General features: G+C 41.9%; 1 protein-coding gene across 5 annotated transcripts in view; it reads right to left on the bottom strand.

The window, feature by feature from the left end:
* Positions 1-2,965: 2,965 nt before the first annotated feature.
* Positions 2,966-14,554, bottom strand: part of caskin2b (CASK interacting protein 2b) — a 125,266-nt gene continuing 113,677 nt past the window's right edge. For all 5 annotated transcript variants that reach the window (XM_088599481.1, XM_088599485.1, XM_088599483.1 and 2 more), the window contains 6 exons: positions 14,280-14,390; positions 13,953-14,054; positions 12,279-12,417; positions 9,629-11,623; positions 9,018-9,303; positions 2,966-7,895 (listed from right to left, as the gene is read on the bottom strand). In XM_088599481.1, the coding sequence (XP_088455607.1) occupies positions 7,799-7,895; positions 9,018-9,303; positions 9,629-11,623; positions 12,279-12,417; positions 13,953-14,054; positions 14,280-14,390 (2,730 nt within the window). In that variant the 3' untranslated portion in view covers positions 2,966-7,798. The remainder of the gene's footprint in view (positions 7,896-9,017; positions 9,304-9,628; positions 11,624-12,278; positions 12,418-13,952; positions 14,055-14,279; positions 14,391-14,554) is intronic.

Here is a 14,554-nt window from a genome sequence, read left to right as displayed (position 1 = left end):
GCTGTAAATATTTTTAGTCCTGCATTGTAGTTTATGGATAATAAACATAAAATATTTTCTTTTAATCACGGTAAAGCCAACAGCCAAAATTAAACAGTAGTTTCTTCCTGATGCAAAGCTAAGGCAGCAATTGTTGAGATAATAAAAGCTACATTTCCACGGTAAACGCGCTTCGCGGTACAGGTGTACAGTAGGTGACGAGACTAAGCTGACAGGTTCTGAAAATGCTCTTCTCGTAAATACAGTACCACTAGACTTCTTCCTGTTAGGCCCCCAGAACCAACATCTTGTCGTTCAATTATTATTCTAAGCAGGAAGTTACCGTGTGAACAGCAAAGACGTTTCAAGGATGCTCCATGACTCTTGAGATACTAAATCTTGAGGATTGCGATCTGTTGCAAGAGAAGTCAAAATAAGAAAAATGTGGCGTGTGTTTGTGTAATAGTTTATTCATCAGACCCTTTAAATGTTTTCACTTTTCTACAAGGCTCAAATATTGCATTTACTTGTGTATTCATGAGGAAATTGGAAAAAATGAGCAGAAAACAATTTAAAACGTGTCATCAACTAGAATCAGTATTCCCACATTCCTGTATTAAGTTCAATTAGTGGTGCAATAACCAACGTATTGCAATTGAGTCCCGTATAAATTAGCAGTTGGTTTCAATACTCCGAACTGGAATTAATGGTACGAAATAGTTCATCGTGTGTACGCCAGAATGTAATATGTTTTGCCAAAGGTGACGCTGTAATGAACTTTTCGCTACAGGGTTTTTAAAACATTCTGGATTGCAGGCATTAAATTTGTTCTAACCCTAACCAGTGCTGAAAGGATTGTGGGTAAATTAAGATTGTATGTTGGTGACTGGGATGTCAGAAAATAAAAAAAATTGTGATTTTGGCGATTATGTTGGTTTAATAACGATCATTATAAGAGCACATTAAAATTGTCGAGGAGGAAGAAGGACTCGCGGTTGAGGGAGAGAAATTAAAAAGTACAGAAAAGTTTTAGTTTAGTTGTTGCTTGCCGGCTTTGGAAGCTCATGTATTGAAGCTACAGTAGATATTGCCGGTGGACAAAAGTAAAATTGTGTCCACTTTAACGGGACCTACTGTATGTGGCATATTGCTGAAATTGCAGAGCAGTGGAGATTGTTTTCGGAGAGAACTGAGTATCTTGGCATTGCTAACGGAATTGAAGACGAAAGACTTTTTAAAGCGTGTGAGGAAAACATTCCGCTTGCTTCGCAGTGTGGTGCTACCAGGACAACCGGGCCACAAAATCATATGAAGTCGAAATTCTGCAGACACATTTTTCACCAAAGCTATTTGTGTTTGCAGCAAGATTTAGGAAATGATCAATAATTATATTTGTTGTATTGCCGTCCATGACATGGGGAAGGAGTATGTTACAGTACGTCCATTGTGGCTTGCCTTAATTACGTTTGAAAGGATTTGGGATGGATAAAGATTTTAGGATAATGTTAGTGTTATCAGAAAATAAACAGCTGAATCTGGCACTTAACTCTGTTTGATGTCTAATTATTTTCAGTTCTAATGAGCTTTCTCTAAAGAGGACACAACAGAACTCACTGATCACCAGCAAGTAGCAGTTGAACCTTTTCTGCTAGAATTTTAACTAGGAAAATTAGATACTGGTTCAATCAAAACTTTAGCTAAGAACAGTTCCAAACGAGAGGAAGCCAGACAAAACACACTTGGTAGTAGCTAACTGATCTGAGGATCTTGTCAAGAGTGTAGCTGTTTCTTGAAAGAGTATGGGCTTGGACAACATGGCTGGGTGGCATGTTCCATGTTCACACAATTGTTTCTACAAAGTGCCTCCTGTTCTCAGTTTTAAAAACACTTGTAAATAATTTTCATTCGTCCTCTGGTTGGTTTTACTGCCGGTTTCTGCAAAAGTCCATGCAGTTGACATTTAACACTTTTTCAGACGTTGAATATTTACAGGAGCTGTCCATGTAGGACTTTCCTTTCAGGGAGGGGAATGTACCAGGTTTGGGTACTCTTTTCTGAACTGATTTCCAGAGCAGCTATAACTTTTTAATAACATGGGTCCTGAAAGGGACAGCACTTTTGTCCAGTGATTAGCATTACTGCCTCACAGCACTGGGGCCCTTGGTTCAATTCTGGACCTGGTGTGCAATCTGCATGGAGTTTGAATGTTCTCCCGGTGATCATGTGGGTTTTCCTCTGGGTGCTCTGGTTTCCTCCCACAGTCCAAAGCATTGGCTTCTGGGTAAATTGACACTGATGTGTGTGTGTGTGCCCTGCAATGGACTGGATCCCATCCAAGGTGTACCCTGCCTTGCATCCACTGCAAAGTTTTTATTTTGAGGGGGGTATAGGGGATAGGTGCTTATATTCATTGTCTGGAAGCACCAGAACAGAAATTCCAATCAATAATTCAGGAGATCCAGACAATACCCCCAACAAGTGAAGCAATAAAATAAACACTTAAAAAATGTATTTGGGTTGAATCTACTTGACTTCATAGACAACAAGCTGGCCTTGTGATGAGAAGGTTGTTCTGTTCACAAAATGAGACAAAGGTCTGCCACATAGGTGGTTGAGGTGGCAGGGTTGATGGAGGACTGCCTGAGCAAACAACGCTGGAAAAAGAAAGTCTGAAGTCCTGTTTTTATACCTTAGCACAGTAATGGCAGGATCTGGGCTACTGTCATTTTCCTACACTTTCTTTAAAGGCTCCTTTATAGTGGCCCTCAGTCCAATAGAGTATCCCTGGGTGAAGAGGCCACACACATTGCTTCACAACAGGACTCTTAGGGGCCAGACCTGGATTTCGGTAGGGACGGTGTTTTTCAGAACTGGGCTGTTTGCCGAAATGTCCTGAGTAATAACCCAAAGTGTCAAGACAAAATGATCCAGATCCATTAACCTTATAGCTCTTAGCAACAGCAATACATTCAACTTCAGTTCCATACCCTTTTCATTCTATTTATTTATAATTTCAGTGTATAAAACAAGGCGTCAGAAAAGACTGTCAATTACAAACATTGGTTAGAAATATTGGGCCAAAATTAATATACATATTTTGGAAAAAAATACACAAAACACTTAATCCCATGGCATGTTATAACTTATTTTACAAGATTAGCCATACTGTATGTACAAGGTAGATTGGGCTGTGAACACCAGGAACCACTGTGTGTTCCTTAATTAACAAATGATACAATGAGGTTAGAAATATAAATCTCATTTAATGGTAAACAGTAAACATAACACAATAAAAAAAAATCTTTCACGGTGAAAACATTTAGCTGCTAGTTGTTAAATAAGCCAGTCAGTCAATACAGTGTTCTTCAGCTCTTTTGACTTTGAATATGTTTACATGCAGGTTTGAATGCGAACATACTTTTCATAAATAAGGTGCTCTGTCTACACAGAAGTAATTGTCATTCCTGGCCTTTATTATTGTCAGCTATCCAGCTTCAAAGCACATCAGTTTCAATGCTGTAGCATTATGTCATGTTCAGGAATGAAATTATGTTTCATGTCAGGATTGATAACTGTATCTTTTACAGTACATAAACTAAGTATTAACAGAAATGTTAATCAAATTATTTAAATTCTGCGTATGATTTATATAAAGCTTCACTAATAGGATACATCTTAATAACAGTTGTAGCACTTAAGCATTAAAGAGACTGGATTATGTTTATTTAATGGCCAGTCTGTATATTTCTATAGCAGTGTTCATGAGAGTTTTACCCACTCTGATCTGTGAACAGGTGATTGGATGGCCTGATAGTGTATATGCTGTACAAGGCTTACAAAACCCCTCTGCTTTAAAAGGAAATTAATTTGTGATTTACTAAGAAAGTTATAACTGGTTCACTATGTCAACTTTTTTTAAAATCAGCTATATGACATTGAGCCAGTCACTCACCCTGTGTTAATCCTAGTACATCAGGAAAATAATTTTCTATTTTTGTGAATTACCACCATTTTGGACACAAAGCTCATTTACACATTGCTACTTACTCAGCTGTGAGTTCATCTAACAGCACACTGTACACTGTTGTCAGCCTGATAATTTTAGTCATTAAGTACCACAATGGTACCATCAGTAACAGATCTTGTTTCTGAAAAAAAAAACTGTAATCAGTAGCCTTTCTCAACTGGCTAAATTCTGTGAACTTTTTACAGTAACCATACATTTCATAGAATTAATATATAATCAGACATTGTGATCTGGGTTAATAAATATAAGTAAGATTCATCAGATGACATTCCTGGTGACTTAAAACCCTTGTTGTTTGATTATATAATGCTCGGCTGTTGGCCCTTGTCTTTTGTGTACTTTTGTGTACAATGGTAAATATTTACAGAACCTGTTCTGACACTTATTAAAGACTAAGAATTTTCTTGAAAATATTTTTTTCTTCCAGCACAGAAATATAGAGCATTTTGGGACACATTTATAAAGATTTTTACATCATGTTGCATTTAGCACAATCGAGTGTCAAGAACAAACAAGTTCTTCTTAACAAACCCTAACCTAAAAGAAATGTTTAAAATAGCTGGAGGCTGTCTGTTTTAGCTTTTCTGTGTCCTATTATTATCAGAAAAATAGGTGTAAAAGCAAAAAGGATGTAAATGATTTACCAACATGGTCTTTATAGTTTACTGTACAACTGACCCTGTACTGTACAGTATGTGCTTATAAATAAGGAGATATAGTATAGTATATACTTGATAGTACAGATTTATTTTAAAAAATCATAAATTAAGTATTGTTACCAGTATCAGCCAGGAACAGAAGTGACTTTTAACGGACGTTCAAATGCTCACAGTTGGTTAAAATGGTGTCAGTTCTATTATTTATCTGAACTTAGTACTAGATGGAAGCATACTTACACTAAATTCACTGCCTGATCAAAACATTAGAGACCATGCTTATAGCATATTGGTCTACCTCCAGCATGTTTACAGCACTCATTCTGATAACCATTCAAAGATATCCTTTTGAGTAAGAGTAGTCTCTTCCTTTGTTTCAGTAGCTTCTTGTAGGTACTATAGAACTACACTTCCTCATGGCATTTACTGTATCTTACAGCCTCTGCCTATGAAACCCTGAAGCATTCTGTAGAGGCACATTAGCCGGGTATGCTGTTACTTTCAGAAATGCACCAGTCACGTGTGCACTAACACTCATGCTGATGTCCTTCACATTAGACATTTTTCCAAAACCCAAGTAAAATAAAGGAAAAGACTTTTCCGCTACGACTTTACAGTCCTTAGGAACTGCTGGATTTACTTAAGACCCTACCAATTTTAATGCCATAAAAATATAACACAGACCATGAAATTGAATCTTTTTTTTTCCTACACCAAGCTCCAGTGAATTCATATGCTGGTTCCAGGTTTCATGTTTTTATGCAATTCATTAAGAAAAAGAGATAATATCATGACAGGGCCTTTTGACGTTTTCAGTCAAGGTATAGTACTTTGCACAATCTGTCATCCTTCATTTCTGCTCATTTTAAGCAGCTGCATCATTAAAGAAGATGAGATTCCTTCAAGAATCAGCTGGATGAGGTTCTTGGATAAACTAGCTACTACTGTAACTACCAAATAGAAACTAGGTGGGACAAATGGTCTCCTCTTACAATAATGCATTTATTAACGATGTTAATTAGCCACTGTCAGGAAGCACAGTGTGATCTTTTGATAGCCAATAATTCCATGTTCCTCTGCATATGAATGACCATTGAAACTAGAGCATTGCTTTCGTTAACTACAGTTTTTTTGCTGCTCTTCAACACAAGTTCATTTTTTATTATAGCACTGTGACATAAAATAACATAATAAATCTGTTAAGATTTATACGTCATAAATGTAATGTAGCCATTTTTAAATGACAGCAAAATTGATCACAATAACCTGAATGTGGTAGGGTCCTAAAACATGCTGTGTGCTCAGCTTTTCTCACCACTTTGGACTGGATGGACCTAATGGTTCTCTGATTATCTGGGAGGGTAATTAGTGAGGCTGTAGAGGTAGTGTAATTCCCTGACATTCTGATTCTGCAGACCCATGTTTCAAATTCTTCTTGCTATGCTGCATGTGAGGTGTTGAAGCCAATTCTCTGATGCTTCAGGGAATGACTGAGTGACCAAACGAGCAAGGTACTGTAAGCCTAACAGCCTCGTTTACAATATTTATTATGTCCTGATCTAAAAAGATCTCTGAGCAATTGAACCCTATCTAGTATGCTTCAAATTCTTTTACTTAAAAGCCAAAATAAAGATGAAAACGTTCTTTCAAAGTTAAAAATAAAAGAGTTAAATAAGTGTATATTCAACATATTAGATATTGTTCTCTGCCGCTTTCATAAACTAGTCTGGCATGTCATGTTGAACAGTGCCCATGGGCAAGGTGGCACAGAGCACTTCAGTCGACCGAATTAATTAGCAGCTCAGCACGCTACCCTGTTAAATATATTTTTGTAGCTTTAATTAAAGTATTTATTTTAGTGACTCAGTTTTAGCCCTAAGAGAACACATGCTGTACACATATGTCAAAGACAAAAGTAATTTACTATTGTTTCTTCTGAACTGCTATCCTTTACAGTCCTTTTTTAAGTCCATTGTGCAATTCATCCATTGAATAAAGTTAAATACACGTTTTAACGGAAAGGAATGGATCACTTTTGTTAAAAAATAATGATATTTGCTTTAAATGTTTACATACTGTATCATCTTACAAAAGAGGCAACTTTAGGATTAGAGGATGAGATGACACATACAAAAGCTCAAGATTCTTTTCAAGCTTGAATTGGCATACCCTCTCAATTTCCATTTACTGTAGCTGAGAAGGGAAAGGTGAAATTCTGGACCATTCAACCTATACTAAGCACAGTAGAATAGCAAGTGAACGCTTTGGTCTTAGCAGGAGAGTCAATAGAAAAGTCCTGACAGAGCCCCAAAAACTTCAGCTAGGGAACAAACTGTATAAAAGAGATGGGATTCAGTACAGAAAGTAAAAATCACCACTGATACCCCCTCCAGAGTTAGAAGTGTGATGTCACTCAGTGCATTGAATCCAGCACGTGTCTGACACAGGAAAAAAGGATGGGATGGATTCTTTCGGAGCTCGCTAAAAAGGTTTCATCTATCTGGCAGAATACCTTTCAATGAGGAACTATCAGAAGAACACATTTTCAGTCTTTTCGCATTTAAGTGCCAACATTTTCAAAAGAAAACACAATTCTACAAGGAACTAGGGCAGCAGTGACTCACATAAGAAAAATTAATGCGTCCTTAAAATGAAGGCTTTTTTTTTTTGTTCCTGATCTGCAAGCACACATTCGGTGGTCTACACCCAATGTAGCATTTTAGGAAAATCCCTGTATTTCAAATCATGACAGCTCTGGTCATGTTATAGCATGATACAGAACTGTGTAAGTGCTTGTGTTGACGTATTGCCAAAAACAGGAGGGTGGGGGGTACATTCTATCTCCCATCGTCAGAAATTTACTCTCCCTTTTCTCTGTTTTGACAGTGTCTTTCAGGTCACACGGGGCATCCTCTCAATCTGCTGCCCAAACTCTGGATACTCCATGCTTTTAGGGATCCCCTCCTTACTGGTCTGTTCTAAGGAAGTGGGTTGAGGCAGAACTTCTAATGAATAAGCCTTTGCAATTATACTCATACAGAGGACATTAAGTGCTGCCACAGGCAGGACAGCTGTTTTGCAGTGGGGGTATCCTGGGGCTTTTCAGCCAGTTCAGCGCGCCTGGTGACCCCTTGTCTTAGTCCAGCATGGCGTCCAATTGATCAGCGAGGTCATCAAACATGTTTCCAATGTCATCTAGAATGTTCCCGGCTGACCTGACTGTGCTGGTGCCACTAAAATATAGAAAAAAAACTCAGGTCAACATTTCTAGTGGTTGTGCCAAAGATAACTACAGGTACATTCAGCAGGCAGAGATATTTTAATGAGGAATTATTGTACATCTACTGTACTAACTGTGGGTGTATACACAATACAGCAGCTCATTTTTAGAATGATGAGACTGCAGGTGAAATGATCCCTGCAGTACATCCATCTCAGAGACAGGTGTAGTTTTATAGATCCTGACAACAAAGTCTTAGACATGCTTACCCACATTAATATTAAATAGTCCATTGAATGATTGTGATTTGTTGAACATGAACTGCCAAAGAAATACAGTCAGTTCCTACAGAGGCTGTTGAATCGCTGAGGGATTCTTAGAATCTGTATTATAAATACAGAGCAAAAAGTACAATCTGATTAAATGAACTGTGCCTGTACAGACTGATTTAGTTGTACAGACATTTTGTACATTTCTAACTACTGTTCAGTCACTCCTCAGTAAGATTAAACAGTGTTTATTGAGACCTGGAACACAGCAGTCGTGTACATTTGTATGGTCTTATTGTATCTAGTAGCACACAGCATAGGTATGCACATAGCATAGCTGGCCTTCGTGCTATACTGTATATACTGTAATGCCAGTCCAGTTTAGACCCAATTTGTTTACTATCCTTAAAATGGATTGTGGGGATATGAATGGAGTCGGGCCATATAGATATGCATTCATGTCAGAAAGTGACTTTTTGAACTTTGATTCACTTGACACCTTCATACTTGTTGGTTGTAGATATTGAACTAGCACAAGAAAGGACACTGAATTTGAGAGACAAGCGTTTATTTTTACAAAGCCATTTTGCTAATATGACTTTCTGCAATACATTATATAGGCCCCTTATGTTTGATATTTTGTTAGAATAATTGTATTTGCTTGAATAATCACATCCCATATTGCTGGAATCTTTTTGTTAAGTAAGGCAACAATACTGCATCTTTTAACCTGGAACAAAAAATAATAAGGATTTCTGTATCTCATGGATAAAACTCAGATGGGCAGCATTATGTAGTAACTGCAGTACACACAGCATACTGTAGTTCTCAGTGCAGTACAGGGAAGGTGTGTTTGTTCTCATTACCCATCAGTGTTGTCCTCCAGGGTGAGTTTTCTCTCCACAGCCTTCAGCGCTGCTTCAAGAGATGTACTGGTTTGTTCCAGCCGCCGCTGCACCAAGACAGAGCCCGGAGCTGGGCCCAACAGACAGGCCTGGGGCTTTCCTGCTTTTAGTTGCTGACTCTGGGGTACCATGTGTGGTTGAAGGCTGCTGGCAGGGGTCTGTACTGGCGATCGTGGGCTGCAGGCTGTGGGAGCTGCAAAGGCCAGGCTCTGGACAACATTGAGGGTTACTGCATGGGTCCCAGCTTCTGCAAAGAGGAGTAGAGGCATGTCTATCACTGCTGCTGCTAAATGTAGCTATAAAAATCCAAAATGTAGGGATGGAAAAAAGACTCCTACTGCACAGCTATCAAAACAATTTCTGGCTTTATGAGCTACAAAAGCACCAAAACAACCTTTGTGTGATTTTTGATCTCATTCTGAGAAAGTGAGAGTCTAGACTCTTAACCAGAAATCTTTATGAGATACAAGGCTTTATTGGTTTGTTTGTTTTATTGAAGCAGGTGTAAAGTCAGCATGGTGGCTGAACAAGAAAGAACATTGTTCCAGGCATGAAAGTAGCCGGGGAAGTACCTGAGGTTGCTAGGGTGCTGTGTCGAGTGTAGCTGCTGTCTGCCACTGGTTTCTGAGGGCTGGCCGGTTTGGGGGAAAGAGGTGGCTTCTGTGGCTTCCCTGATGTGCCCTTTTCAAGGCACTGCAAGCTCTTTTCGATCTCCGCGATGCGGAAGCCCACGTCGTCATCATCCTCAAAATTTCGCTTATTCCCAGAGTCTGCACCTCCTGAGGCAGGCACAATGTTGACGGTTTGCGCCTCGGCATAGCGGGGCCCAATGGGGACAGAGGCAGCCTCCTCCCTGCTCTCAGTGGGCGGTTGATGCTGCTGCTCCTTCTCCTTGGGCTTGTGTCTCCGCTTCACAGTGTCCGACTCCTTTAAGTTGAACTCCGGCACCTCCAGGGTCTTAGAAGCACGGGCCTTCTCTGCTGCTTCAGCAGAGGATTCGGGTTTAAGAGGTCCACCTGTCTTGGGCCTCTGCTTGATAGTGAGGTTCCCTTCTTCAGCGAAAGGTATGCACTCGCTCGAGCTGTTGTGGGGCGAAGAGGAGCTGTCCAGGGATGGCTTGCACTTATTCTCATCCTCTGTGTCAGATTTCGCCTCACCATCCATGTCAACTTTGTCTGTCTCTGAGACCCCTGGCTCACTGAGTGTCCTTCTTCTGCTCCCTACATGCTCTCTGGTGGCCTGCGGCAAGGCTGGCTTAGGTAGAGGCAAGCTCCCGGGTTCAGCAGGGCTGGCTGGGTCCTGGAGGGACCTGTCAATCTTTCGGAAGTGAACGTCATTGACAGCCTTTCCAACTGGACAGCTCCCCGAGACTTCCAGCATGGCGGTGATCGTTCTCACACTGCCCACGCTCTCCGTCTCCACGCCGCCGGGTGTCATGGCATCTGCTAGCTCGGAGGTGACAACACCGCTCACGGAGCTCAGCCTTTTGGGTGGGGGCGGAGGCGGGCCTTTCCTACGGGCCCGGATGGCGAAGGACTGGCTGCGGTTGACGTTGCGCTCAGGGCCGGCCTGCAGGTGCACCAGCTGGCTGCGCCCGGGGCGGCGGGTCAAGGTTGCGTAAGAGGCCAGGTTTCCTGTGGGAGCCATCTCTTCCTCGTCCGGCTCTCCGTCTGACAGGGCATAGCGAGTCAGACTCTGCGAGCGCTTCTTGGGCCTGAAGAGATCTCCATTCAGGGGAGCCCCACGCTGGCTAAGCAGAGGCACGGCACCTGCTAGAGGCTTGGTGAAAGGGCTGCGGTCCAGGTCTGTGCTGCCACAGTGGGAGTGAAGATAGGTGAAGGCCTTCTGGGCTGGAGATGCCTGGGGTGATCCTTGGAAAGGCAGGACTGGAGAGGCATTGGGCTTGGCTTTCACTGGAACAGGAGGGTACACAAAACCCCCTGGCACTTTCCCCGGGGTATGTGGTGGAGTAATGCTAGTAGGGTTCTGCTGGAGCAGGGCCATTTTGGACGGTACCCCCACCTTGGAGGACAGAAGAGGGCGCTGGTCCCGTCCCTCTGGAATGTTGCGCTCCTTCACGGGGCTACCCCCAGCTCTCCCATTGGTCCCCTCCAGGCGGAAAGTGTCCTGATTCGTCCGGGACCGGCCCCCACTGCTACCACTGCTGCTGTCCCCACTGCCCAGACTCTCCTGCGAGCGGCTGGAAGGGGCAGAGCGTGCCAGCGGATGTTCCTGGGAGTGCCCAGAGCCACGTGAGCGGGTGCCAATGCTCTCCTGGCTGCAGGAGATACCAGCAACACTCTTGATGACCAGCCCATCCTGGCAGCCACTGTAGGTATTGGACATGGCGCTCTGCAGCTCCGCACTCAGCTCGCTGTCCTGAAAAGTCAGCATCTTTTGCGTGTGGGGGGAAGGGCAGTCCCCACCCTCTAGTGGCTCAATGGTCACAAGCTCCAAGGCACCAGGCAGCTTGCGTCGCAAGGTCCTGCTTCCTGCCTCTGCCAGGTTCTGTGCCTTCTGGATATCACACAGCTTCTTTACCGCCAGCATCATCTTCTTCTGATGGCCTGATGGGATGGACACAGGGAAGCTTTATTTAAACACAAGGAACTCCAAATTCTGAAAGGCAAAGCTCAAAGCTGTAATCACAGATGAATATACATCGCATTGTGGCCCTAGACACTGACAGATGCATAGCCAGTGTAATATATTATAATGTTCATTGGAGACAGAACAAACATGAAAACCTCCCACAGTACCATGAACAAATGTTCTACTATCAAAGCATTGCCATAGTAACATTTTTTAATGATCTTGATCAGTAAATACAGTTATAATAATTGAGTACAGGGATGCAAAAATACTTCCTTCTTCCTATAGTCTTCCTGTTATGGTGCATAAAAGACTTCAATACACAATGTGCTTTATATAAAATGTTTTACCGGACAAAAACACATGGACAATCTGAACAGGTTTGACTATATTTTGGGTCAAATGTAGCGCTATTCTTATGCTAACTAGGAAAGTGCTCTTTCATGATCCCAGGCTTTTCTCATGGTAATACCATGTGTTCTTAAGAGTTTCCCAGCTCTCCGTGCTTTTTCATACTGTCCTGTGATTTCCTGTGATGTCCTGTGCTTGACTAGTTTACTGTAGCACACTTTCTGTGCTACAAAGCAGGAAAGATCTACAGTACAAATGTCACCCCTCTTCTCATGTTACCCAGCTTGGTGATGCCAATCTCCTGCAAGTCCTCCCAGGTGATGTCCCGGACAATGCTTATGGAGTCGTAGCCATTCTCCGACAGCTTCTTGTGGTACTGGGGCAGCCCGATGGCACTCAGCCACTCGCCCAGGTCACTCTGTGACAGGCAGGGAGCAGGGATTAAGGGGGATTGTAAATGTAATGTAAAACATATACCAGAGAACACTACTAGAAATGCTTTCATTAGCTTTAAACAAAGGGTTTGGGAGTGTTGAACAAGCAGACATGCCATGTTGTCGAAAATGACACCTTGACTTCATTGAGCAACAGCTGGATGAGATGCTTGGATCAACTACTGGAATTAAATACTGTACGAACTATCAAAGGGGCTACATGGGCACAATGAGGTCCTCTCAATCGGACCTCATACTGTAGAACACGGTTCCATACCACACAGTTTGACACTCAGTTTCACACCTGACACTTCAGAAACCGAGAATGCGGGGAAGAAGAACCATCACTCCACCCTATCTTATTAAACTTTTAGGACTAGGATGGGCTCTAGTCCTCGAAACACCTGGTTATGTCCTGCAAAGTATACAGGAACTTTTTCAATCGGCAAAGACTTCAGAAACTGCCTGATCTGATCCAAACAAATTATTTGATTATATAATTAAGGGTGTATGTGAAATAAAATCCAGAGGATGCTACAACAGCAAAGCAACAGTCATCCATCCTTGCATCCCCAAATGCATCCCCAGATGTTGGCACTATATTTTATGGATGAGAAAAAAGCTAAAAAGTCATGACTACTTTCTTCTTTGTTTTGTGAAAGATTTATAATCTCATGTAAAAAAACTGTCCTTCCTATTGCTCAATATATTGTTACTTTGTAATTGCTTTTTTACGGCACTTTGCAGTACGACTAAGGATCCCAGACAGATCACAATAGTGTTCAGCTGCCAGCTGGGCACAGGTGTGTTGCCACTTATGAGCAGTACTGTAGTGACAGCAGGTGCCATGTAATAGGAAGACAGTAAAGGAAAGTCCTGAAAAGGTAATGGCCTGGGAAGAACATCTTTAACTCTACTGCAAACAGTGCCAAGAAAAAGCTTGTGAACCCCAGATATAACTGTTAGATAACTAAATTTGAGTTCTTCCTCAAACCTGATGTGAGAGACTGATCAACAGCTACCTGCAGTTTATCTGCAGTCACTGCTGCTCAAGGGGGAGCCGCCAGTTGCTGAATCTAGAGGTTCACATTCTTTGTCACACATGGATACTGGAGGTTGCATCATTTGAGGATAAATATTGTTGAAAGAGAATCACGTTTTGTGTCATTAGTTTCATCAGAATATCTTTATCTATTATTAGGACTAACGATTAAGATCTAGTAATCTAGTAAATAATTGCTTCATTTTCAGATGAACGGGAAGAACAGGAGATTTCTTCAGACCGCCTTAACATAAAGCAGTGCTTTAGCAGTAAATGTGTTTTAAATGCACAGGCTGACGTGATCTAAGAGCTCAGGGTACAGAATGTGAATCAAAATTCAGCCAAAGAAAAGAGCTACATTGATAAACTTTCATTCATCATATTTATCTATACCCTTCAGCATACATCCCACTCCACCAAATCCTTGCTTTTTTAACTACTAATGACATCTCTAAGACTGAATGATCTTGGACTTACTGGAATATAGTCTGGCAGCCACTCCGGTATGTTCAGGTTACTGATTTCAATGGAGATTTTCTTCCGGTGGCCTGGCTTGGTCACTCCAATGGCAGTCAAGTCCTAGACAGAAAATCAGACACCATCCGTTAAGACACAGGGGATGCATTTTTAAAGTGCCCTTCAGAGAAAAGTCAGCCTGTGCATAAATTCAATTAACTTTTTTCAACTCTACTTGAACACACACAGCACGGTCCTATAGGACCAGGAATAACTTGTATTCTATTGACTGTGTCCACAGTCACTGCCAGTTTATCTTGGGCAGTATGGTCTGGCTTCCTTGCTCACCTCAGGGGTCATGCGACTGATCGTGGGCACATCGTACCCGGCGTTGAGGAAGTTGGCAGTGTACTGCTCCAGCTGAAACTCGCTCAGCCACTGGTAGATCGCCTCGGCATCCTGCAGGGAAAGGACAGGAACAGAGGCAATGAAGGGCTGGCAGAACCCTCAAAGACTAGGAGCAATAGCCTCTGCCAGCGAGTTCTCTCCATGCTCGGACAAGATATACCCACAGGTACTACAGGCTTGCGTGTGAAAATAAGCAGGGGGCATGAAAGTTCACA

The sequence above is a fragment of the Lepisosteus platostomus genome, chromosome 11 (assembly GCF_059453375.1).
Source record: "Lepisosteus platostomus isolate fLepPlt1 chromosome 11, fLepPlt1.hap1, whole genome shotgun sequence".
Taxonomy (NCBI): Eukaryota; Metazoa; Chordata; class Actinopteri; order Semionotiformes; family Lepisosteidae; genus Lepisosteus; species Lepisosteus platostomus.
Note: the sequence above shows the minus strand (reverse complement) of the source record. Positions and strands in the feature narration are given on the sequence as shown.